General features: G+C 42.5%; 2 protein-coding genes across 5 annotated transcripts in view; one reads left to right on the forward strand and one right to left on the reverse strand.

The window, feature by feature from the left end:
- Nucleotides 1–558: 558 nt before the first annotated feature.
- Nucleotides 559–14,404, reverse strand: LOC144798884 (activated RNA polymerase II transcriptional coactivator p15-like). 4 transcript variants are annotated; one of them, XM_078669981.1, is made up of 5 exons: nt 14,288–14,404; nt 11,317–11,402; nt 6,866–6,952; nt 1,682–1,790; nt 559–953 (listed from the first exon to the last, which is right to left on the reverse strand). In XM_078669981.1, the coding sequence occupies exons 2-5, from the start codon at nt 11,383–11,385 to the stop codon at nt 874–876; spliced, it is 345 nt and encodes a 114-aa protein (XP_078526107.1). In that variant the 5' UTR covers nt 11,386–11,402; nt 14,288–14,404; the 3' UTR covers nt 559–873. The 4 variants fall into 4 exon arrangements, with proteins under 4 accessions (XP_078526107.1, XP_078526105.1, XP_078526106.1 ...); XM_078669979.1 differs by having other exon boundaries at nt 14,249–14,393; XM_078669980.1 differs by lacking the exon at nt 14,288–14,404 and adding an exon at nt 14,104–14,217.
- A 2,817-nt stretch (nt 14,405–17,221) lies between these two features.
- LOC144799799 (mast cell protease 1A-like) overlaps nt 17,222–26,864 on the forward strand; it is a 328,485-nt gene continuing 318,842 nt past the window's right edge. The window contains exon 1 of the mRNA XM_078671362.1: nt 17,222–17,280. The gene's annotated coding sequence lies outside the window, so the exon portion shown is untranslated. The remainder of the gene's footprint in view (nt 17,281–26,864) is intronic.

Genomic DNA, 26,864 nt, shown 5'->3' on the forward strand with positions numbered 1-26,864 from the left:
AAAATGGTGAGTAGGTGGGTTTGGTGACCAAAACAAAAAAGCAGCAGGATGGAGAAAAGCAGCACACAAGGGAAAGAGCAACACAGGGATCAGGAGTGATGCACTTGGGAGAGAGAATCTCAGGGAGTGCAAGGACAGCAATTGGGTGGGTAAAGAAGCACAAGTGGGGAGAGTCGGACACATTTACCCTCATGGAGTGCTTACCCAAAACGAGATTTAAAAAAATTATTCTTTAGGAGTGAGCTACGGAAGGCTACAAGTCAGCCAATCAAAATGATGGCAATTAAGCTATGCTCTAGGTGAGGGTAAGAGGAAGAAACCCCATTGAATTAGCGAGTAAGCAAATTAGCGCGACAAAACCAACCAATGGGCAGGCTGTAAACCTACTGTACGTTTTTGGGTAGCCCACTTTAGGCATTTTGCAAGCAGACAGCTTGAGCGGTTTGAGAGTTGAGAAATAAAAACAGTAATGGTGCAGCAGGGTCCCAATATTTGAATTAAACCTGTTACACAGGTTCATCACCAACCTATTGAATGCAAACAAAATAAAATCAGCACTTAGATTAACCATTTTTAATAAGTGCCCTGTAAATCAGTGTGTATAACAAGATTTGGTGTAGCTAATTTTACATATCTAGCAAAAAAAAATAGGCAAAATACTCATTGCAGGTTTTTACATACAACTGAGGTAGACCAGCAATGAACTCCAGCTTGCTCAACTGACTGTACACAGATAAAAGGCTCATGCAGCTTTATATTGCCCCACAAAATGCAATGTTCATAGAGCCCACAGATCTACACCATGATAACTATCCCAATCCAAAGTAGAACAAGCCAGAAAGATCACAAAATAAGATACTTGTGAACAACTGTTCAAAACTTCCTTATGGCAGCGTCAATGTTTGGAATTTGCTCCTTCAGGCTCTGCCACTGCTCGGGAAACAAAGAAATGCCTAAAACAAACCCAACAGACACGTATTAGACTGGTCCTTGCAGCAGGCATGATTACACACAATGATTAAGACCAACTCCCATGACGGAATAGACCAGAGTCAGGCGTACCCTTGGCTTTGATAAGGAAAATGACCATCAATTATAAAATAGAAAGATTGCGGTACATGTTTATCCTAGAGACTGCAGCCATTAGGATATCCACAATCTAGAATGAAGATACTAATCCTTACAGCCAGGGCACAAGTCCTAAAAGAAGAAGTGGGGGGGGGGGGGACGCAGTCACCGGAAGTGACATCACAATAGGAAGTGACGTCACGAAAGGTGGCTTGCACCATAGGGCTTATTGCCTCCCCTCGCTCACCCCTTAAGATGCAGAAGGCATGACTTTCCTGTAACTGTGATGCACAAGGGGATGTCCACTGTGTGAAGAATTGCAGGAGCCGAGATGTGGCACGGATTGTGCGCGCGTGAGCAGTGTGCTGCGAGCTCTGATCTGGTCCCAGAGAGGTCCAAGAGTGAAGTCAAGCTGTTGGTAAACTAAGTGGTGGTTGGGGGGGGGGGGGGGGGGGGGGGGGGGGACGCCGTCCACCCACATGGTACCCCGACTCGAGCCCCGCTTACAGCCCTACGCTACAAGAACTCATTTAATCAAAGACACATGGCCACTGATCTAGAAATGCAATATGTAGCATTTAACAACATCTTTTAAAACTAACACCAAAAGTACCTTTCCTCCCAGGTTTAGTATCACAATTCTTATCCACGTAGAACTCCCGGATGTCTATCAGGGTTTTCTTTTTGAAAGCAGATACGCGGACATAACGCAGCTTCCCAATCTGAGGGGGGAAAGCAATCACCAATGCTTACAAAGAGTACAAAATGATTGTCACCTATGATTAAATGGCATTTTAAAGCACAGCATCCTTTGAATATCCATACAATGTTAACTCTGCTCCAGAAAAATCTTAATTCTGGATCATGGGACCGTAAAAGTCAAACACTGAACACCCCATCCAATGGGGTGATTAAAAGCCCTTTTGCAAACTGTTCCCCCTTGGGGGAAAAATCCAATACGTCTCAGCTGCAGGCAACTTGATTTTAAAACCGTATCAAAATTACATTTAGAAAATTACATTTGGGCCGATTTAACTCTTACCACATCCTTTGTAAACAAGAACAAAAGGTGATTAACACATCTGAAGGGCACAAAGAAGGCTGAAAAAGAACACTGTCCTTTGAATGAGTGACTGGTGCCACCACCATACAATGCTGAAGTGCGGAGGGTCCTAGGAAATACAGCATTTAACACTTCACTGAAGCCACAGTGTGATCAGATCTCCTTCTGCACTGCAGGAGAATCTTCTGTGATGATCAAAAAAGGGTTACAATTGAAAGCAGTCCCCTGCCCAACAGCCCCAAGGTTGAGAACTTGTTGCCAGAATCTAGAAGCACAGGACAGCTGCATCTGCATTACACAAGCTATGCTACACCTTGCACTTACCAACCAAGTGCAACAACTCAAACCTGCTTCCTTTACTGTAGTTGATGAGCATGCTCCTTTCCTCATCCATAATCTACCGCTCATTACTGCAGCCATGTTGTGTTGGTGTTAAGTTGTATTCTGCCCGCCACCTTCTGTCTACCTTGGTCTTCAATCAGCTAAAATCACTCCTTTTTGCACTGATCCCTACAACCAATATCTTAAAATCCCACTACTGGTCCTGCTGCGCTTGAATCCTGCCCACTGTCTGAAAGTAATCCCATGGTTTGCAGGCACTAGGTATGACCACCATGCTTAGAGGTGTTTGGGCCCCAAATCACTTGTGCACAACTGTTAAAGTCAATGAGTGCAACCGGCAAATAAGACTTCAAGATTTGCCGTCTGACAGCAAGGGTGTGCAAAGAGTGAGAACTGCAATGGAAGCCTGCCATCCGGTCAATTAAGTAGTCTCTACTCCGTATTCTAGAGACATGCAGCAGGGTTATAGTCCCAACCATTAGGAGAGACTATACAAAGTTGTGGGACTCTCAAATAAGTAGTGGGTACTTGTTTCCCTGCCATCTGTCCCTGGTACTCCATCTTCCTCAGAGAACATTCTTCGCTCCAGCGAGGAGGCTCCTCCCCTAGAGATCCTCCACCTTCTGAGGCCACAAGAGTCAGCCTTCCAGTACTTGAAAGATGAACTAGAGTTTTTGTATCTGCTTTTAATTGTACTTCTCTCCAACAGTGCATTTCTTATTCTACTCTCTTCTTTGGGCTGCACAGCCATGGAGTATAGGCACTTGTGCAATGAAGGAAAAGGAGGGTCGTTGCGGTTGTCTGCAACTACAGACAGTTCACAGCACGGATAACGCGAACGCACTGGTTGCCCAAGTTAGGACTACATGGTTCTCTGGGATCAGCTGCCAGATCTCATATTAATGTTTTTGCCTCCACTCGTTCCACCAATCTCTTCCACGGCTGTACTCTGCTCCCAGCCATGCCGTCCACTTTGGATCAGTTACACCATCTTCTTCCACTGAGGGCGAAATAAAAATGTGGATACCAGGCATTAGTGTGTAGGCTTCTAATTGTGCAGAACGGGAATTGAAAATCAACCAACGTTCTAACGGTGCAGACGGAAAGGGACCCAAAAGGGGAAGAGTCTCATTGTTTATTTTCCAATAGGGAAAGACACACACTCAAGCATTATAATCGCTGCTTCTTTCCAAGCCAAACGATGGTACTGCAAAATCAAAAGTAAATTAAACCCTACCTAATCAAAGTTACCATTTTTGCATAGTCTACAAGTGGTCTAGCAAAGGGAACTGTAATTATCTTCGTTCATGATTAGACAGCTTACCAAACCATTTAGACAGATTTCCTATATAGAAATTCAAATTTTATGACAGAGGCCTTGAATGTCATGTTCTCCTACCCAGGAGGTCATGCTCATCTGCAAGAGGCAACAATATTTTAACTTTTGGGAGCACTTCTTGCTTAAGAGAAGCCAATAGTGCATGGCTACATAACTGCAGCACCCCCACTCACGCACTAAACCCTAACACTTTATACACAACCCACATTATAAACCCACACTCTACCTATAAGACACAAGTGATATCTTCTCTGATCACCAAAGTAGCAAATGTCGCTGTTACGGGTAAGAGGCCCAGCATAAAAGATAATGACCACCTTCCCTGAAATCAAACAACTTTACCATAATTAAAGATGCTAATAGGATTGTTTGGTCCGAGTGAAGTTATAAACTAAAATATCACATATGCTGAAGTCATGACTCATTACAGAATTGTAATTAGCATTGAAACAGTACCTGGAAGAAACAAAGTAACAATGCAGTGGAAGGCTTTACCAAAAAACAAAGTTGTCTGAAAGTCACCTCTGAAATACAGCTTTGCAAACACTACATCCTTGTAGAGCAGTGTAAGACCTGGCAACATTGCCGTGGGTCTCCCTTCCATTTTTTGCTGTTGCCTCATGTATTTTTGCTGGTGTTAGATGCCTTGGACACTGTGCCACTGGGGTCCAGTGCCACAGTGAGAGTGCTCCCTATTGTAAATTGATTTATTAATCAGTAGTTCCATGTTTGGCTATTTGGTTTACTTGTCAGACCCTAGTCTAGTGCACTAAGTGTGCCCAGGATGTGTAAATCCAAATGCTGCTGATGGGCTTGCAGCACTGGTTGTGCCACCCACAGAAGCAGCCTTGTAAAATGTGTCTAAGGTCTGCCATTGCAGAACCTGCGTGCAGTCTGGTATGGTCATGCTGAATGGGCAAGTGCACCCACTTGCCAGTCCCTAAACATTCCTTTTTCTTCGTATCAGGGGCCCCTATGGTAGGCCCATGGGAAGGGTGCACTGTAAGTATAAGGTAGGACATGCCCTGGTGTGTGTGGCATGTCCTAATAGTGAATTACAGCCATTTTTTGTTTTTCACTATTGCAAGGCTACCTGTTCTCCATAGGCCAGAATGGGCAGTTAGATTGTTACATTCTTATAATCCTAACTGACTCAGAGAACATGGTGGAAATTCGAGTTTAGTATGCCTGGACTTAGAATGATAAACTACATATTTTAGTGAAGTTGATTTTAACATTCTGTGTTTGCAAATACCACTTTTAGAAAGTAGATTTTTCTTGTCTAACCTGTCAAGCCTGCCTCTGCTTGGTTGTGTATTCCTTTGAGAGTTTGAGTGACATGGCTGGGGGATTCCAAGAGACAGGATGGGTCGGCCCGGTGGTGAATAGAGAGATCTACATGGAAGGGAGGAGTTGCACCTGAACCTTAAATAGGGCTGTGCCTGCCTTCCACAATGCTGGCTCCACCTCATGGGGTGCAGCTGATGTCTCTGACCTGCACACTGAAAGAAAAGAAGGAATCCTGTCAAACTGCTCCAGGGCTGTACTTGCCTTCCACAATGCTGGCTCCACCTCTTGTGGGGCGTCTGAGGTTTCTGCCCTGCACTGCAAAAGGAAATAAGGAGTCTTGTAAACAGAGTGCTCAGGAACTGGTTTGGACTGGGCAAAGGCCCCTCTCCCCTCAGAGAACAAAGGAGTTTGGGGTATAAGTATTGGGACCCTGATCCCAAGAAATGAGATCACTTTTGGACTACAAGAAGAAACCTCTGCTAAGGAGAGTAAACTGAAGAGACTATTCCTAAGATGAAGTGCTGCTTAAGGGAAAAGAGCATGCCTCCTGCCGATGTCTCAGGGAGAGCAGACTTCACCCCCGAGTTCTTTGGAAGTGCCTGCTGCTGTTTTGGGCCAAGGAGGTGGAAGCGGGACTTAACGAAAACGAAGCGTGTCGCAGTCACACTTCTGAACAAGGGTGTCGCCGCTGGAATTGTCGCACTGCACCGAGAAGAGACTCGCAACGAGGAAGAAGCATGTCACCGTCACAGCTGTCATCCTTCTGAACAAGGGTGTTGCCGCTGGAACTGTCGCATTGCACCTCATAGAGGAAAGCGCCTTGCATCCCACGAGAATAGCACCGCCGTCGGGGCAGCTGCGGTCGCATTTTTGAACAAGGATGTTGCTGCTGTAGTGGTCACATCGTGCAGAAGCTTAGTTCGCGCTTTATAAATTTTCATTCATTCACTCAAATGTGGGAGAAGAGTATCGCAACTGAAGCTGTTGCCGTCGCAATTCTGAACAAGGGTGTCGCTGCTGCAGTCCACGCATCGAACCGAGAACTTCTCGCATCCCCGGAGAAGCATGCAGCATCTGGAAAATCTTCACGTCTTTATTTCTTTGCACCTGAACTTTGTCGCATTTCCCTCGCTGCGACATTGCTTGTCGTGGAAGCGCAACGCATCGTAAGGTACATTGACGCAAAGTGTTGCATCTTAAGAATTGACTGAACTAAACTAAAACTACCATCTTAAAGTAACAGTATTGTGTGTTTTTGTTGTTAATGGTCTTGTGGTAAATCTATATAAAGTATACTTATTTTTGATATACAACCTTGTGTGGTGTCCATCTGTAGTGTTGTTACTGTATGTGGTCACAAATGTTTTACACACTGCCTCCGAGATAAGCCGGTCTGCTCGTGCCAAGCTTCTTAAGCAGCTAATCATAAATGTAGGATGCGCTCAGTACAGCACATATGCTGGGCAATGTAATGTTCTACAAATGGATGCTTACGGCAGGTTTAATCTAAAACAATTTTTTTTTTACCTCATTAATAACGCACTTCAGAATTTTAGAACGCTGGTTAAGTCGCCAGCCTTCAATGTAAGTGGCACCAATCAGCAGATGAGGCGTGAATGCCATGTAATAATCTTTAAATTAAACCAAGTATCTCATATGGGCACATTTGCAAAGATTTTGCAGGCTCCACATAATTGCAAATCTTAGAGGATTTAGGTAAAGCAAGTTGATAAAGAAATACACTAAATCTATGAATCTTTTACCTGAAACATTTTTTCATTCGAGTCTCCGTTGTCTGTTGGCACAGACTTTGCTTCCTTTTTACCTTTTGGCTCTTCTCGCTTTCTCTTCTGATGGGAAGAAAAAAAAACACAGTAAAAGCTCATTCTAGCTCTACTACTTGTGTAACTGGACGTCTTCCAAGTGTAATCTTAGTTATCCATAATGGCTACCATACTTGAACTCACAAATATAACAATTGACAGCTCGGTTCAAGATCCCTTTACACATTTAAATTGAAAGAAGATTCTGCAGGTTTTTTTTAATTAGATCAAATATATATTGACACTAAATACTGCTCAGACTGGAAGAGATCCTACCATGTTTAAAGGAGGGGAGGAATCGGAAATGGGCTAATTTTGGCCACTGCAACACCAAGGACCTCACTACCTCAGAAAGCGACAGTCATTGAGGAGTGCTTATTTTGATGGTACGGTGCTCAGGCATCTAAAGACGACTAATTCAACAACAATTCATGTTCAACCGAAGCAAGAATATGAATAACACGCAAGTTTTTAAAACTTGCCTGTGCTCTTTCCAAAACAGCCAACAGACATTCCTCTCCAGTTGTAAAAGTTCTCTCTACATCAGGGGCGGAAAGCCTATATTATTTTATGGACAGGACTCTGCACCAACAAGTTTATATATTAAGGGCCAGACAGGCAAAGTATTTTTCCAGTAGCAAATGGTCCAATTGACAGAATCTGGCCACTTGCGACCAGAACAATGCCTTTTTGAATTTGTGATTTGGTATTTAGAAGGGGCAGGTTTAGGTTGTCCCTTCCAAATACCCAAACGGTATATATTACTTTTTTGCGGCATAGTTCCTATCGCAAAACAAGGAAGCACCTGGCCTGCATTTCACTGAAAAGATCCCCCAACACGGCTAATCTTTTTTTGTGCGAATGTGGATAATGGGGTACAAGTTTATAAGTGCAGGTTACTGGCAGTTTACCTGTTGATGCCTGCAATAACTTATTTAGCTGTAATTTTCCAGTAAATTGTTCAGACATGGAAACAAAAATATTCCTTGTCTCCTGAAATTTATGGCTACAGCGACCATAAGCTACGAAAATCCTCAAGGATCACCTAAATTTCAAGATCACCATATGTTTATAAAAATATCTGCAGCCTTGATATCTACTGTGCAATTGCCTCTGTGGAAAAAAAATAATCAATTCAAAATGTATTAACTTTTTTGATCCAAAATAAAAGTAATTGCTCTCAGACCTCAAATAGCACATAATGTCAAAATCTGAAAGAGTTTGTGGACATTTCCTTCCAAGCCTAGTGGAAAGTGGAAATCCTGTTTTCACCAAAAGACTGATTGAAGATGGGAGTCAAAAACTTAAAAGTAAAAAGCTCAGGAAAAAAAATTTGTTCGACTTTGCTCTGGCCTGAATCCGTAGTTTTGGGGCATATTTAGCCCAGTGGCATCTTCGGTGTTGTTGCAAAGAGCCAACAATATTCCACTTTTAAAGAGACTGCTTAATATAAGGTTTAAAGACTTTATAAATCCTTCAAATTTCGAGGCAAATTCATTTTATGCTTTTAAAGACAGACTCAAGCTTCAGACATCTACATCATCTGTCAAAAAACCCACACAATCATGCTAGTCACGAGCAACATGAGACTCAGGAGGCACTGCGTAAAAATCATCCATTTAAGTTAATCTGCACTCTCAATTGCATGGTTTGATAATAGTGTACTCCTGCCAACCTGTTTTAAAGATAAATGCCATGATGCCCCAGAAGCTGCAACATTAACACAAGTTTTAGTATAAGGCGATCTGGTTTCAAAACATTTTAGGTAGAAAGATATCTGAATTAAAGCCACCCTCCTCTTGTCAGCCAACACAATGACCACATACGCACGTACTAGATTTAAAAATAAAAGGAGCAGATTCGCTAGAAGGGGTTTACATGTCCCTACTTGCCTCTTCAGGCAAGACCTAGCTGGTCAATGAGGCTGTTCGGGACTCACGGCAACAATCCCAGCTCCAGAGTCTGCCAGGTCATAGATTAGCAACAACTAGTTAGGTGCACACGCTCCCTTCAAGATTGTAACCGATCTGGTTATTCCGATGGTAGGAAAATCACAGCGATGAGCTCCATCCATGTAGGTTACCTTTCAGCAGCCATCTATGAGCAAAACGTGTAAAAAGGAGCCAGATACTTACACTTCCGAAGGAGTCTAGCAATGCTAACCTGTAGTCATGATAACATGCCAGATAAAGGTTGAAAGCACTCTCTTCCAAACACAATCCCTTTGAGACCAATATTTGAAGAGAAGCCCAAACTTAAATCCTGTGCACACCCTCAAAGACTAGGCATATGTTCGGTGGGCATCTCTAGAATCAGCTCAAGAGAACGCACAGCTGGTAGGGTGCAGGACTAGTGGCCATCAATGAACACCTGTCCGACATGAACTTGGTTTCATCACAAAGAACAGATTGACAAAGCTCTCGGACCTGATGGCAGAAGTAGATTCTTCACAGCAACATTTCGCAATAATAACTAGGCAGGTGCTAATCTAGGCCTAATTCAAACATGGTATCCGCGGTGGAGCTGGTGAAGTCTACTTTAATGTCAAGGAGGTAGGCAGTCACAAAATCATACTCAGGTTACATGAAGGAAACTGTCTAAAGCAAAGGCAGGGTTAAGGCACCCCCTACAATTTTGGCATTGTGCATGAGGGCAATACTGAGGATTTTTAGCAGTAGTCATGTAAAGCATGGACTGCCTAAGATCTCAATTGTCCACATAGGGAATAGAATTGAGAGTAGATGAAAAAAATAACCCACCAATTGCAAAGCTATCCTCCTTACTCAATTTCCGACACTTCACAATTTAAGAGCAGAAACGATTACAAACGTGAAAGGACATCTCAGCGGGGAAAATGCGGTCTTTTTTGCAGTGACTAAAAAGAAACAAACTTGGTTACTGAAGCTGTGAAGTAGTCTACAGGATACCCAATTGCAAATGGCGATTGTCAGTCTGTCAAAGTGAAGCAAAAAAAAAAAAAAACTATTTCAACATTATTTTAATTTCAGGATAGTCTTGTATCCCACTTGGCCCATAGGCATGAAAACGCCAGGGTCAAAAAGGATGCGAGTTACTATGCCAGAGAACACTCAAAGGGTGGTTTTACCAAAAAAGGATAGAAACTAAAGTTATTTTACTCAAATTCGTAGTGGGGATTCTGAACAGCGTTGCCAGGCCTTCGACAAATGTTTAGCTGAGTAGTAGTAACTCAGAGGAAAAGCTGTTCAGAAGACCTTACATTTCTCTGGGGTTAGTTTAATCAATAGGACAGCTTCCAGAAAGCTCAAGTTTGTTTAAGAGATTACATGATGCAATGGCCAAAGGAAGAATAAACTCGCAAAAAGCTAAATCTAATACATACCTACCTCGTATAAAGAATTGTTATGTCCATTACCTCAAGCTAGAAATAACAAATCCAAAGCCTTTCAAAATGAAAGATCCTTTTAGACAAACCGATACAAATATGCTGGGTCAGAAGAGCATCTTCTGTATTATTCATCTTTGGGAGAAAAGACACCTAAATGTGGTAGAGTAAGCTTGAACTGAGACAACTGCAATAAAGACTGTTGTTCCCACAAGAGTATGGGTAGCAAACACAGGGTAAGTCCTAAATCGTATCCTTTTCCAAAGCAGAGAATATTAATGAATAGCCTTGATAAAAGTCCCACATTTACCCTCTTGCAGTCTTTACTCACCATGATTAGTATGAGAAACAATAACTGAGAAGTTGACAGGAAATAAAGCAGGCATTCACCAAGAAAGTGAAAAAAACATACCTGAATAGAGCGAGGAAGGAGTTATGAAAGTTATAGATCAATAACAAATCTTATCCATGGAAAAAAAATGAAAAAAACCAGGAGAAAGCGGTCTTATAAGGACGGGGAATTTTTTTTAGCTATTTTAAACAAAGATATAGCGAAAAACAAAACTTGGGAAAAATGAACTGCCTTAAGGTACCAGATTTAGCGGGGGTGGGGGGGATATTAAACCTAGGAGTCTAAAGTAGTAGCGTAAATTATTCAAGAGTAGCAGGAGAACGAATGACAATTTATGGAATTCCTTCAAATGTAATTCCCTAGACAAACCGACTATGTGGGAAAAGTGAAAAACAAGATAAAACGGGATTTAATACTCCATAAGATCAGGAGCACAGAGTATGACTTCATATGGTAAGAGTACTTGAAGGGAGAAATTAAGAACAAGGTCACATGGCTTGGTGGACAGTGACAAGACTGGAGTCACTAAGCTCCAATTTGAATATCCTTTCATCAGCACCCTCCACTTCACCTCTAATAAGTATCAAGCAACCTAAATAGATAGACAAAAATAACCAAAAGCTATTTGTTGATTGTTCTAGAAATCACAGAACGCATACACAAACTAAAATGTACCTGAAGGTCCTTCTCCTCCGAAGACTCAGAGCTTTCAGAGCTCTGAACTTTTCCCTTGCTCTTGGACATTGTGGTGAAAACCAATGCTAGAAAACAACGTAAATGAGAACATTGTTAACAATGCAATACACTTTTGATGTGCCAACGTACAGAATGCTTAAGCGCTAACTGGGGGTAAGTCGAAAGCAAACAATCAGATACCACCATTTCCCCCATCAGTTGAGCAGTACTCTACCTTCAAAAACTGTCAACAGAAAAATAGGCACCATCATGACAAACAGCAGGAGAGAGGAGCCATCTGGTGATTAAAGGGTTGGCTGGCAGATGAAAGCTACACTACACTGTGCACGTGCATTTGTTCTGGGAGATGATGGTGACGCAGGCCATGGTTGAAAGCCAGCAATGGGAGAGCTTTTGGCATGTCAGAAGAGCTAGAACATGAACAATCAGCATTTATAGGAGGACCTAGAATGGGAAAAAAGTACCATCTCTGCACTCCTTAAAGTACCCATTGTGGCAGGATTTGTCCAACTGATAATAGCAAGGAAGCATTTTCACCACACCAAGCTACATCAATCTCTTTAATTCGATTTTTACAACGAAAATCATAAAAGCCAAAAGAATGTACAATAATAGTTAAAATATGTAAAAATCCATCAATGGTGTTATTTCGATTGCATAATGTAAACAAGCTACAGAAAGGAATATTCGATGAGTTGACAATAATTGTGGGTTCAAGTCCCATCTGAGGGATAGCATCTTGAGCATCCTTTGGTTTACACTTATGTATTGCTAGCATCTCCAGCGTCTGCTTATCAGTCTTCAGTGATAAAATTCTATGTAATACGACTTCAAAATCTTGCTCTTGAGAGATATTTAGAATTGAACTGGGGATATGATACAAACGGGATGAAGATGTATACTACCTGGAAAAAAAAAACCGGTACAATATAAAAAATTACTTACCTTGTATAATTGATTTTGAGTTTATATGTGCATCTCTATGACTCCCACTACCCTCCCCCGAAATATTAACTCAGTATGTCAGATGGATAGCACTTCCTCTGAGTGCGCCGAGCACGCTTGAAAGTTGCAAATCCGGTCCTAGACCCCGCCACTTGTAGCCTAGCTGAAGCAGCGTCTGTCTCGGTGTCATTACGGCCGGTGTTAATCTACTGGAGCAGGGAGACAAGAGACTTACTTAACTGTTCAGCAGATCCCACGGCATTTCCTCGTGAACTGCGCTACCAACAGACATTCTTCGTCCTGCTGATAGATGGCGGCATTGCACCATAGCTGAAGCTTCGTGATGAGGCAGACTTGGGAGACCGGTACTGCAGCAAGTTACCCGGGGACCAAGGTCCAAGAAAGACAAGCTTTGGGACACTTGAAGCGCCTCCCACGAGAAGAAACGCCGTCTGGCACAGTTTTGCATGCACGGGTTGCAATGGGCACTCACTGGCTGTCCGCCAAGACACGGGGTGTGTCGACCGCGCAAGAAAGGTCGGCAGTGTTAAACAGGGGCGCACGGGCTCTCTCAAAACAGGGGTTGCTCGGTTTACAGATTTAGCAGATGCTCAGAGTACTGCGAAAGATAGACCATGGCAGCGACTTCAACTTCGGGCACGCAGGTGAAGGAACACAGGCAGCCTGGCCCAAGCTAAACTGGACTAACTCCGATGGACGCCACAAACTCCATCGACTCTTTAAAAATACAATTATAGGCGCAACTAAACTGAAGGCCATGGACAACCACCTTTTCAAGAATTCGTTTCAACAGGCCTGTCTGCAATGAGTCTGAAAACGGCAGTGAATTGAAAGGATCCGAATAGGTAGGGCTAATTCTGCTAGAGACATGGCCGTACTGCAATTCCAGAAATTCCTAGATGTGCCCATGCCCTTTAAAAGGACCTATATAAAACCTGCAGCGTTACAGCCCACCTCTGTGAGGCCTATAGGCGACTTCCTGCCAGTGTCAGGTTTCGTTAATGGTGATATGTCGAGCACACAACATGGCGAACGGGCGGGCGAGGAGCAAAGCTAATGGAAGAGGGAGAGATAATCAAGTCACTCATTTAGCGACCACCACCACAAGGGTTAAGGCCAGATGGGAAGAAGTTTCATTTAATGATAGTTCTTCGGGTTTGTAAACTTAAGCATACGTTTTGATGAATACATATATATCGGAGCAAATCAGCACCCGATACGACGTTGAAAAAAGTGTTTATTGCGGACCCCCTACCCCTCCAACAGACGCGTTTCGCTTCACGGCTTCGTAAAAAGTGTATATATATATATATATATATTCTGTAAAAAAAATCTATTACTCCGCGATCAATCAGTCTTCAGGCCTCCGGCTGGGGTTCACGTGCAGGGCCTCCAGGATTCAATCGAAAACTCTCCATAAACGCACTGCTCTTCCATTCCAGAGGCCTCACCGCTGCATTTCCCTCCATTTCCCAGGGCAAGGGGTCGTCGTCTAAACGAATTTCTTAGCAAAGGATTCTGGGTTCACGTGGACCGGTTCTAACGTCCCCTCCCTTCCAGAGGCCCCCAGGGTGCCTCCCTCACCCGGGACCCTGCGTCCACCTGTGCGAGCACTGCCACCCCGGGGGAGCCTCTGGGGGCGACGAGGCCCAGGCACGTGCTAGAACAGCCGGACTACAAGTCCCAGCATGCACTGCGTGCCAGCATAAAAGGCCACGCCAAACACCCACGCTATCTCCCCTCAAAGCCTCCGTTTCAGGAGGCCGCCGCGTGCCCCTCCAACCCCAGGCCCGTCAGTACCCTCCTCGTCCTCTTGTCCCCGGGCTGGTCACACTTTTCTGGGGCCCGTTGGGCCTTCCAGACACCCTGCCCCTCTGAAGAGCGTCGAAGTGGAGTCCCTGGTGGCCCGGCGGCTCCTCGCTCCTCCCTCCTCTCCCGGCCTTACCGGTGCCCCCTGCCCTCCTCACGCCTCCGCGGGAATCACCTCAGCGCCAGCTAACGGCCGGAAACGCCAAACCAGCAAGCCGAACGACCGCCAGTGAACCGACCAATCACAGATCAGACGTACGCCTCGCGGACAAGCCCCACGCTACTGCTACAGCCAATCCGAAGAGAGACGCCGCAATACACGCTTAAATGGCTACCACGTTCGACGAAGAGTTAACCAATCAGCATCTTCAAGGACCGCTCGGGGGCGTGCTGCGTGACGCGCGTGACCGAGCGGGAGGAACACGTGCCTGCCCAGCGCCGCCATTTTGTTTCCTGTGGTAAAACTGCAGAGTAGCGACGGGGCCGTTGCGCCAAAAAGGTAACGCTTCGCAGCGCTTTAATGCCTCTCATTGACCGCCTCTAACAAAAATAGGGACCTTTTATTCATGTTTAGAATTCCCAGATGGGTCAGAAGCTGTACCAAGCACCATGTCACTTTATCTTATGTTTTAACAAGGCACTTTTCAGTCTGTTTCCAGCTTTTTGTCATACTAATCTTGGATTTTTAAAGGGGAAAATACTAGTTTTTACAAACATTGCTAATGCTTTACTGGCATTAACTCCAGAACACTGGCTGAGCCGGTGAAATAGTTGTCAGGTCGCAATCCTACCTGATATTTACATCTTCGGTTAAAAACAGGGACCGTCCTGGCAAAACGGGGACGCCTGGTCACCCTATTTTAGTGTTGCAATGATTAAAACGGTTCACCATTTTCAAATACAACTTAGGTGAAAATTAAACGTGTACTCAAATTTTTAGGCACTTCGTATTTACTAAAAGCACACATGAAACACTTTAACTCTCGAGGAAGGGTACCATATTTTCCTCTGCCACAACTAGGTCAATTTGTATAATCCCGTTATTTTTTTTCTTTTTTTTCTTTTGCAGCCTTAGTTTCATGACTATTGTGAAGAGTTAAGTTACATAAACAATTTATCACGGCCAAAAAACTCATAAGTGAAGTCAATGATACCTAAAATTATTAATAAAATTGGCAATTAAAATAAAAAACTTCCAAGGGAGCCAAAAACACTAGGAAATACAAAAAATCATATTAAACAAAGCTATATGCAGTGCACAGGTGGAGACAAGATGGGTGAGTTCATTACATTATTGCCACATAACACAGTTCTTTATCAACTATTTTGCTTCTACTTGCTTTGCATTTTTGCACCAATGCCACGCTTTTTATTGGTTTTCTGAAGTGTCAATTAACATTGGAGAGGCGCTAAAATACATTAAGCACCTGCAGTGTGGAAAACACTACAGATAGTTACATTTTGTTTTCCCAACAGGAACAGTACAAATGTCTCTGAACCCGAGGTTGCCATTCATAAACTAGGACAGCTAGTAAAGTTTGGAGATGGGGGATTTATAATATCCCACCTTATAACCACATTATACGCAATAGTTAATATACTCAAATGCGCAGTCCTTCTGTCACTACTCCCAGGTTCCTTCGGGTAAATAAACGTTTCTCTCTTTGCCATGCATGCTCTGATCCTCTCATTCTTAGCTCAATTGCTTATCCAAAATGCAGGATATTTATAAAAAGTGTTTTATACAATAAAACATAGTAAAAACTATCAAATCTTTTTATATGGTTGTCTCCCTCTCTATTCTTAGTGTTCCCTTCTTCCTACATATAATTATTTTCCATGCAACCTATCTAGCTCTCCCTACTGTAATTCCACACATGCTACAGCCTCCTCACCCGCTTCTCCATCTTTACTAGCATCCCATTCTCTGTCATCTATTCCAGGTGTATCCATTTTTTACTTGCATAATTTTCACTCTGATCTCTAGAGCTCTTTTCCATTACCCTGATCCTCCTACATGTACCTCTTTTCAATAATCTATACTCATAGTTTGCTTCTCTAACTCCATCCGGCCATCCGAATCAGCGCTTCAGTTCCTTTTGCTATGCTCTTGCTATCTTGGCCTAACATCTACTCAAATCTTGGTCTCATGCTTCTCGGAAAATCAAAACACTCATATGTTGGAAGGGAGCTATGCTTGTCTTACAAAACAGACTAAAATCTCTTCTAATTTTAGTTCTTATGAATCGCAGACCAAAAACAAACTGGTCTTGTTTTCAGAGCCCTTAACTTCTATCCTGTGGAGATAATAAGCAGGAGATAAACAAGAACATTTAAGAAACAAGTTACATACCAGAACTAAAAACCTTTCTAGAAAAAGAAACCACAATACACAACACCTAAAATTAATCAACCACACTTTACCAGGAAATAGTATGCTTAAGACCAAACATTTCCTAGAAATAAAACCCTTTCTCTTGCAGCCACCATGAATAAAGGCTATCTCTAAAAAATACAAAACAATTTATGTCTATAGTGTTTATGTTTGCTTACATAACACACACACACACACACACACACACTCATTTATTTACACATTAATGGCAGTGAAAATAAAAGTTGGAAATTACAGTTATTTAGACCAACTGCAGTAAAACACACATTCGCAAATGTATTACTACAGTACAATGGTCACATTCAAGTTTATTACCACAGTAGGGAAAATTCACACGAGAAAACAATGCTACTGCTTACTTTCTACTAGATTTCATGTTAAAATGAAAATAAATACACATTAATAAAATCCAGGGCTAACTATATATGCAGATGTATAGAATGTAGTACGCTATTTAATACTACTGTTTAGAGAGGGGAGGAACGTCATGACTCACTAGAGGTTTTTTCTTTTGTTAGTCATCACCCTACCCACACTCCACAGTGCTAATAAATAGCACAATAAACTCTGCAGATATAGTGTTTATTTTGCAAATGAGTAACAGATCCTCTGTAGCTTGTCACAGTAAGACCACAGGAATTACCGTTTTTGATTTCTGGAATAACATTCAAGACTTTTGGTATTTATTGATTTTATGTTATGTATTTATCTAGCAGGAAATATTTGTATCTGAAATGTTGTACACAACAGAGAGATCGATTTATCCAGTTTTGGTGAGTAACTTTGAAGCTATTTTGTGTAACAGATATTGCACGTAATTAACTTATGGAATTTTATTGAAAAAAGTGACCTAATTACACGTCGATTACAATCAAGGGATTAGTTGTTTTTCTTTTATCTGCACCTGGGGTGGCTCTTCATGCTAATTTAAGAATCAGTGATTGAGGGTGTGAGAAGCAAGGGCGTTCCAGCAAAGGAGACTTCGAGGTAAAGACATTAGAACTTAGATCCTTCACACAGTTGTTAAGTGCATGTAGAAGGTTCAGATTGGCAACTGGAGGATTTTTAGTGTGCTTAGAGACAGAACACCAGCCAGTAAGCAATGGGAAGTTTGCGGACTGCTTTAAATACATTGGCAGTAGTTTTGAGAGTGCCCTGTATTTGGTACACAGCCAACTGGTGTAATGCCAAAATTAAGTGATGGTGTGTTCATGTAAAGCCTGCATAAGTTTGTGTAGCAAAGGTAATAACTCTGTCCTAGAGAGAGAAGGAGTTACAGGGAGGCCATAATAAGACTGTAATAGTAATCTAGTTTACTAATCAAAAGTGGATTATTACCTCAACAGTGTGAAAAGGGACAGACGAGCAAATTTCCCTTATGTTAAGAACTCGATCAAGAGCTGCAGAAACAGTGGCAGGATCAACCCGTCTCAGTGCATTAAGAGGCAAAAGAGCACTCCATGATCTCTGGCTAGGAAGTAGAAAGTCAAAGGGCCCTGAGGGAAATTGATGGAACTTGTGGGAAGAGATGGGTGTGAACAAAGAGTTAAGCAGAAGATATTGTTTGGCCATCCAGAGGCGACTGGCAGTAAGCAATCAGAAATGCGTGATCTATGAAGGGGGAGAGAGGATAGGAGAGAAGAAGGGTGATGTGTTTGTCAGGGTTGGCAAGAGAAGTCAAACAAGGGATGATATCACCAAGGGATGTAGTGCAGAGAGAGAGAAAATTATCACCTTAACACAGGGTCTTGGAGACTATAACTGGCATACCACTGAAAGAGGGAATCCAAGAGGTATGATAAGAACCACCGTAAGGCAGATCCTATGATGCCAATACAGGGGTGTGGAATTTAATACAATATCTACTTGTCCATGGGGCACGTTGCTTCATAAATCTACTTGTCCTGTAACAAAATCCACTTGTCCCTTTTGTACCATGTAATGCAGCAACAAATTATGGTAGCAATCTCATTATATAAGAGCTCCGAAATTGCCTCTCCCGATTGTGCCAGGGTCATAACATAGTAGTGTTTGAATACTTGCAATCCCCTTATGTTGACTCGTTTCTGCAGAGCTACATACTTCGGCTGAAGGTAATGGTAAGCAACAGGGTTGGAATGACCTTTTGATTCTGTGCAAACCACCTAACTTTCATGTTTTAAGGGTTTTCACCAACTCTTCTCTAATCTTTTCCCATACTGGGAAAGGTTGGCAATTTACTCCTGACAATGGCAGACATAAAACTTCTTCCAGGTTTGTGAAAAAAGTGGTTGGAGGGAAAGTGAACTTGTAAACACTGAGTTTTTTCACATGAGCAAATGTACACCTGCATATTTGCTCGTGCTAAAATGCTGTTCACAAATATTTTCTAGGAGTACTAGTTCTTGGCCTACTTCTGTAAAGTCTTGTGAATTCACGAAAGCTGTATATCTGCACTTAATGTAAGGACATGGGTGCACTTTTAAGACTTTATTTAATAATTGGGCCCCTAATTAGGTCTGGCATTAACAATGACATTTTGTGTTTATTGAAGTTCCGTCTCTCTTGGTCTATCGGCTAACTTCACTGTGAGTGACAGCGTTCTGTTCTTTCATAAGGAGCATATCAACACACAGTAGTTTTGTTCAGTGTCAGAAACTACCGTGACTATGTGTGCTTTATGAGACCAGAACTATTTTGCCTTTGCCAATGTTTGTTATAATGGTGAGGGCCCGGCAGCTCCTATACCAATAAGGTTTTACAAAAACCATGCCAAAACAAGTCACGCATTGACAATACCAGAAGGCTGACCAACAATTTCAGACCTGTCTTTACCAAAGCTTGTTTATTTTAGTTTCCCATAATCTTATTAAAACTGGTTACACTGATTTTTCATTATGAATATTTTTGGGAAAGACTAGCCTACATCAACACATTTTTCTAAATGATGCGGAAAAGAAATGGTACCTAAAATTTTAAAGTACTTTAGCGAAATGTTGCATTTTTTTGTGAACATTTTATGTTGAAAGCAAAGAATCATCAATCTTGCTTACACACTTCTGCAAATATTTGCATCTAATGAGAGAGCATTCCGGGAGCATTATACATAGCCTCATATTGCTTAACATAAAAAACGTATGTATACATTTTTATGCTGGAACCACTCTCAGTAGCTCAGTCAGAGCTTACAACATTCACTTAGTGCTCACCCTAATAATAAAGGCTTACAATTAATGAACCATAAATGCAAGTTTGAACAGCATTAACTCATGGACATACATATTACATTTACTGCAAGCAATGCCTTTCCCTGATCCATAATGTGGTACTGTAAACTGGCAGACAAAGTGTTTGTGCTGCAGGGGGTTGGGCCTACTTGTCCCAAGGACAAAATACACATGAAAACATGTTGCCCTTGAACCCAAATAATATGTCCCAGGCGTCGGGCTGTAGGAATTCCACATCCCTGCTGCCAATGCTGTGGATAGGGAAGGTTACCATGGAGTGATCCACTGCATTGAATGCTGCCAAAAGATCTCCGAGCACAAGAATAGAGCAATTGAAGTTGGCTTCACGAAATAGCGTTGTTTGAATTGAGCGGAGGGCACAGATTGTAAAGAGAAATGCATTGTTTATTTGGTGGAGTACTAGACGTTCCAGTATCTTAACAAGGAAAATAAGCTACATTACTGTGTCGTTGTTTGAAAAAAGAGAAATGGTCAACAGTAAATTTATTTTTAAGTTTAATTATTACTGCAGAAGTGAAATAGTGATATGCGTGGTTAGAGAGCTGAGACAGTGAATACCCTTTCAGCAGAGAGGGAGACATGTAATTATCTGTGGGCTTAGGGGGGCAGATGTGACATGCTAATAATTTGCCCATTTTCCTGTGGGGATTGAGTTCCTTGTGTGAAGTGGTGGAAACGTTGGAGAGCACCACGGACTGAGATAGCAGTGAGTGGAGATGAAAGAGGGAGGAAGTAGGGCATTTATCTGTAGGCTGAAGATGACTGATGGTGATTTATGTAGAAAAGCAGGTCAGAAAAGTCTTGGTATTAATTGAAGATAGGCGTGCTTAGAGGGACATTAACTTATTGATTGTACATTCCAGGCATTGAGGATATGTCTGCACTGGTTGAAAATGTGTGTGGAGTTTGAGTTGCCAGGGCTAGTGATAACACGTTTAATCTTGCTCTGTGGTGGTCAGGATAATCCTCAGTATTACGTTTGAAGCATATGCTTTTTTTTATCATTGAGTGAATATATTTTTTGGTTTAATCCAGAGTTGTGGTTGTTGGGTAGCAGTAAGAATATGGTTAATTGGTGAGCGTGTATGGTGTGTTGCAGGGGTGTCATATTTTATAAACCCATACCAAATTTGGTTAATTTAATTGTGGTCCTACATTCCAGAGTTACTGCACATTGGGCACAGCAATAAAAAGTAATTAAAAAAAATCACTGTAATGGGTCTGCGTTCAAAACTCCCTTGTTTTAAACAAGGACGTGGCATAACATGCAATTCCCTTTCTTACTGATCCCATCAGCAGTAATAGAGAAATGGAAAGTAAACAATATATAATGATACCAGTGCGTAGCTTTAAGAAGAAGCCAAACTCACAAGCCTTAATTATTGCTGTTCCTCACCTGAAAAACTCCTAGTGGGACACCTACTTAACTTCTCTCTATTTATTCCCTTTCTCACCTGCTAAATCTTTGCTTTTTTAGTGGGATCTACTTAATGATTTTGGAGTCACTTCACAATTTATATTGTTTAGTAATGTGTGGCTTTTTCCTGGGAGAAAGACCAATCTGTTTCTTGTCATTCTTGAGAGGACACATTGTACATCTTGATTTTGCAAGAGAATGTTGTATATAATCAATCTTTGTGTACTGAAAAAGCAACTTTTTTTGGACTCGCTTTGAAGGATTTTCTCCTGGAACCTTTCAACTCATTTCCGTTCTTCCTGACTAAATCCTTACTCTCCTAGTGGCATCTAGGCAATCATTTTGCAGTTCCTTCAAAATATCTAATGTTCTTCACTTTACAGACTTATTTAAAGAGTGAGCAAACTCTTTCTAGGGATTTTTTAAATCTGTATGCTGCATGTATATCTTGGAACTATTAAACAGTTAACTTGTTTTTTTCCTGTTTGTTGCCCGTGGTTGTCCTAATCATACAGCCTCTCATTTCGCCAATTTTCCACCTAGCTGTTTTCTATCTCTGTCCAAATTTTCTCTTCTGCACTGGCTTTCTGGCATGCTTTCACCTATCTTCCATATTTCCTGGTCTGATTTCGGCCTAATTTTGTTGCACTGGCAAGTGTCATTTTTAGTCACCTTTGTCTGCCCCCCCTCTTCATGGTGCCTTTTTTGCTTGTTCTGCTGCTGTTCTTAGCCAGTGCTGTGACTACTCAGAATATTTTGCAGCAGTGCTTCAGTTACATCGTACATTGGCAGAGCTATTAGACAGACAGAATACCGATCCAGCTGCAGCCTAGAGGATTTGCCATGTCCTATTTCTACACCTTGGTGACACATGCTGTTGCCACGCTTGCACACTTCTATGGTACTCAAGTTGCTTTGTAGCAATGGATCTATTACATCACACGTGCAGAGCCATTGAGCTTACATGATTACACAATGCTGCCCAAACCTATGTGGGTTTCCTAAGTTACTGAAAAAATACTGCCTCTGACATTAAATTACTTAAGTCAACAGAATTCATAGAATTTGCCAGCATTGTTGCCATGCTGTTGAACAAACTACTTCACTTTCAACAATATGTTCGTGAAAATGACGCTCATCTTTGTTGTCACCATCTGTAGGAAAAGGACAGGACTCCTAAAAGGTGTTTTTTTCCCTTCCTTATTTCAGTCATAAAGGTTTCCTTGGTGTGTTTCTCTGCACATTGTTTTAAAACTGTGGAATCATTTAGAGAGAGCATAGCATAAGTTTGTTAGACATGCATTGATATGTTTCTGTAACAGAGAGACCGTAAATAAGCTGAATTTGAGACAGAAAGAAATATCTAACCCAATAAATGCCAGACACGAACAGTCTGGGGAAGGCCTCAGCTGACACTGTTTTCTACCTCTTACATTTGTTTGTTTCGATACCTGCACAAGTGCCACCAGTGCCTACGTAACATTTGTTCTTGTGCTGGAGTGTCCTCCATATTTTGCAGTATTATACCTCTATGTTTATTTTGTATGCTTTCTGTAACCTACACACGTCACTTTTTCCTCCTGCAATACAACGTTTGCTACCTCTTGTATTTTGTTGGCTCATGATTGTCACTTTTGTAATGCACCGTTTGCTACCTCTTGTATTTTGTTGGCTCACGATTGTCACTTTTGTAATGCACCGTTTGCTACCTCTTATATTTTGTTGGCGCACAATGTCATTTTTGCTTCATTTAATGTAACGTTTGCCTTTGTATTTTGCTCACGTGTAATGTATCAGTTCTGTTCCTATTGTGAAGCGCTCTGACACCTTCGGGTAAAGTCCGCGCTATATAAAAATGCATAAATAAATAAATAAATAAATGGCATCTAACATCATAGGATACTCTCCTTCCCTGTTCAGACGTTTCACCTAGAGGCAGAGGATACATTTTTGGGAGGCCTTTAATGTATCCAATTCCACTTTCTGGCATATTTGATAAAAGAGCAAGATAGATGGTAAGTGTGTGAACGAAAATAAATAGTAGAGTTAGTATTGCTACAAATAATGTCAAATTGATTCAATGGAGCTTGAGTGGCACAGCTGAACAGAAGCCAAATTTGGTTGATATATCCTCAAAGCAAACGTAGGCTTCATTAGGTCGAGCGTGGTCCGGCATCAAAGCTGCCATGCCCTGTGAGAGATTTTGTAAGAAAAAGGGTACTGTAAGCCCTGCCCCTCCTTTTCATTGGGTAGCGTCAGCATTTAGGGTAAACGCTGGCTTCCCATTAAAAAGGAGGGTTTTCAGGTGCCACCCTGTCCGCTTTTTAGACAGCCCCTAAGGACAACATGGGTTGTTTTACGGCTATAGTAATAACTTTCTTATCAGTGGAGGGGTGATTTATTAACTACTCTGTCCAGGCACGGAGCTCACAGGCCCAGGGTTCACTGGGAGGACAGAGGGATCTCCGCAGCCTCTGTAGTCTTAAAAGAAGTGGAATTCCCTCCCTCTCTTCAGTCCACCCCACTCTCTGCTGTTCCTCCCCCTCCCTCGGGTGATCTGTGGAGCGTGCTTGCATCACAGACACATTTTATGTGAAACTGAATTCACCGTGTGTTTGGGCGCTATGGTGTCAAGCACGTAGAGGCGCACTGATGTTACAAACATTAATAAAAAGTAGCAAACCCAATTCCAGGTGCTCTGCAAGCAAACAGCCAAACTGCATACACTGCACATTTAGCAGGCACAGAGCTAAAAGGTGCAAGAGGTTATACAGAGGACGGGGGGGGGGTGGATTTAACTGACTGTGTGGTTTCTTGTTTCACACTTGTAACTGTTAACAGGAACCAGACCAGCGGCTCCACGCTCGAGCAGATAAGTAGATTGTTGAGAGGCCATGTAAAGGAGCAGAGAGGCCAATTGGAAAGTTCTGAGGAGAGCAGGGAAGCACATTGACAGAGAGGCCATGTAGCGCAGCAGAGAGGCCAATGAATGGGTTCTGAGGAGAGCAGGGAAGCACATTGATAGAGAGGCCCTGTAGCGCAGCAGAGAGGCCAAGAGATAGAGTCTGAGCAAAGAAGTAGATTGTTAGAGAGGCTTGTAATGGAGGAGAGAGGCCAAATGATGGGGCGTAGGGAGAGCAGAGAAGCACATGGACAGAGAGGCTAAGAGATGGGGAGGGTCTGAGGAGAGCAGGGAAGCACATTGATAGAGAGGCCCTGTAGCGCAGCAGAGAGGCCAAGAGATAGAGTCTGAGCAAAGAAGTAGATTGTTAGAGAGGCTTGTAATGGAGGAGAGAGGCCAAATGATGGGGCGTAGGGAGAGCAGAGAAGCACATGGACAGAGAGGCTAAGAGATGGGGAGGGTCTGAGGAGAGCAGGGAAGCACATTGATAGAGAGGCCCTGTAACGCAGCAGAGAGGCCAAGAGATAGAGTATGAACAGAGAAGTAGATTGTTAGAGAGGCCATGTAAAGGAGCAGAGAGGCCAAGTGGAAAGTTCTGAGTAGAGCAGGGAAGCACATTGAAAGAGAGGCCATGTAGCACAGCAGAGAGGCCAATGAATAAGTTCTGAGGAGAGCAGGGAAGCACATTGATAGAGAGGCCCTGTAGCGCAGCAGAGGGCCCAAGAGATAGAGTCTGAGCAAAGAAGTAGATTTTTAGAGAGGCTTGTTTTTTAGGTAGCGCCTGCGCTGACTCTACACTATAGGCTTGCAACCTGACCATTGCTTTCTATTTGTTACTTTGCATGCCCTTCTAAAAGGCTTGCTTCCATGTAGTTAAAATGTGTTCTTTGTCCCGCCGTTTTGTATTGTGCTCCCTCACACCGAGACTGGCCCCAATACTTTCACTTTAGGGCGTTTCTGTGTGTTTTGGCACACTATTTTTTTGTTTAGTTTCTGCCCGTAACACAAGTGCGTGTATTTTCAATAGCTCTGTTTCTGTTTATCGTCACATTTGCTTGGACAGAGGATGCTCTTTCCTGTTTATCGTCACATTTGCCAAATTTGATACGAGCGCTCAAATTTTGAGTCGCTCCATCCCTGTTTATCATTACATTCGCTCCAAGCTTCGTTCCAGTTTAATGTCACAGGTGCCAAATATTTTGCAATATGTGTTGAAATGTTGTTTTTATTTTCTTTTAAGCGTAGAGTTTAATTTTTAAAATGTTGGCATGTGATGTAAGAACCTGCTTCGCTCATTTTGATCCTAACAACACTTAATCTACTAGCAAAACCAGAGTGCCTAAGAGGATCGTTCACAGGAGGGGCTGGGCTGACTCCTGGCACACTGCTCATGCACAGACACTCTGTGTGTGACTTGTTACTTCTGCAGGCGCCAAAGTGACAGCCAGTTCTGTCATGTTCCCCATCCTAGGCCTAAGGAACAAAACAAACTTTTACCTACATTTATCCTACCTTGCTCTGCATAACAGTTCCAGCACTGACCTTTTACCCAGTTATGTGCTGAATAAATGTAGATTGGTTTCCTTGAAACTTGCCTTATTTATTATGCATGAGGATTCTTCGTAAAGTCGCCTGCACATGACGTACATAACAGGAATAACATATTCTGTACGAAAGTCATGGCTATCTTCAGCCTAGGGCAACAGAACTTCTTTGCATAGTTGCAATTATTGATTCAGGCTCATTTCCATAAACATACTCACAACATATCCATTGTGGTAGGAACCCAGAGGCTATCTTTGTGGTATAAAAGAACCGCACTTTCACTAGGTAGCTAGAGGAGGCGCTTCCAGAAGACACTGCGGTCCCTGCACGCTGAAGCTTCAAGGCGCAGCGGTCTGACATCCCTTGCGGGGTGTCCAACACGTGACCAAGATCGAACCCTTCGTTCTCTCCCATCAGGTAATGGGGTTGGCTTTTTCCTAGCGGATTCTTGGCTTTAGAACCCAAATACATGCTAGGTACACTTAGGTAGGTCCGCATCCTAGGAGTGCGCTTGATTACTGTCATGTTTATATTCCTGCATATATTCACTGTTTTAGCACCATGGTATAATTGTACCCTCCATTTACTCTGTTGGTGCTTGTAATCTTTTAATTTGCTTCTGTCTAATGATTGTCGCAGCAAACGTGTTTTATACTAAAATGGCGCTGGTTCAATAAATGCTTATTGAAAACGTCCCCAACTTTTATTCTGTGTATCTCTGTCAGACTAAGTGAGCATGATTGACAGAGCGAAAAGTACTGTATCCACGATTCCTGAAGGGTCAAGGGTTGTCATGTTCAATGGTTGCCAGAAACTATTCGCTCCTTGGTAAGGTTCGGGGGCTTCTGGTGGCACTGTGAGCTAGCTGGTCTACAGGCCGACATATCCTAGGGGGGTATCCGGAATCAGTCTAGACACCAATCCCTCAGTTTATGTTACCTACAAATGCGTAGATCCTAAGTATCTTTAGGAACTACACGACGTGGCGCCGCTAACTTTGGTTTGTTTTTTATTTAACGGTCAAATATGAGTAGTTCAGTCCTGCTTTCTCAGAGAACCCTACTCGCATTTAACCAGAGAAGACTTGAGTGGGGAGGAAAATTCCCAGCAGCGGAGTATGTATATTCTATGTATTGGGTGTAGGTTGTTCGAGCTTGAAGGAAACCTTTGTCTCTTTTCCTTACTATTTCCTCCCACAATGTCTGTCCCGGGGGACGGTGCTGTGCATACAGGGGAAGAAGATCAGGAAGTTGTTCTTAACATTAC

The sequence above is a fragment of the Lissotriton helveticus genome, chromosome 12 (assembly GCF_964261635.1).
Source record: "Lissotriton helveticus chromosome 12, aLisHel1.1, whole genome shotgun sequence".
Classification (NCBI taxonomy): Eukaryota; Metazoa; Chordata; class Amphibia; order Caudata; family Salamandridae; genus Lissotriton; species Lissotriton helveticus.

What these genes read in the sequence shown, in the direction of transcription:
- LOC144798884 (XM_078669981.1), bottom strand. Translation starts at nt 11,385, where the DNA reads ATGTCCAAGAGCAAGGGAAAAGTTCAGAGCTCTGAAAGCTCTGAGTCT. An exon ending in CGAATGAAAAAATGTTTCAG is followed by an intron (nt 1,791 to 6,865) that starts GTAAAAGATTCA and finishes TTCCCCCCTCAG; the next exon opens with ATTGGGAAGCTGCGTTATGT. An exon ending in TACTAAACCTGGGAGGAAAG is followed by an intron (nt 954 to 1,681) that starts GTACTTTTGGTG and finishes GGTTTGTTTTAG; the next exon opens with GCATTTCTTTGTTTCCCGAG.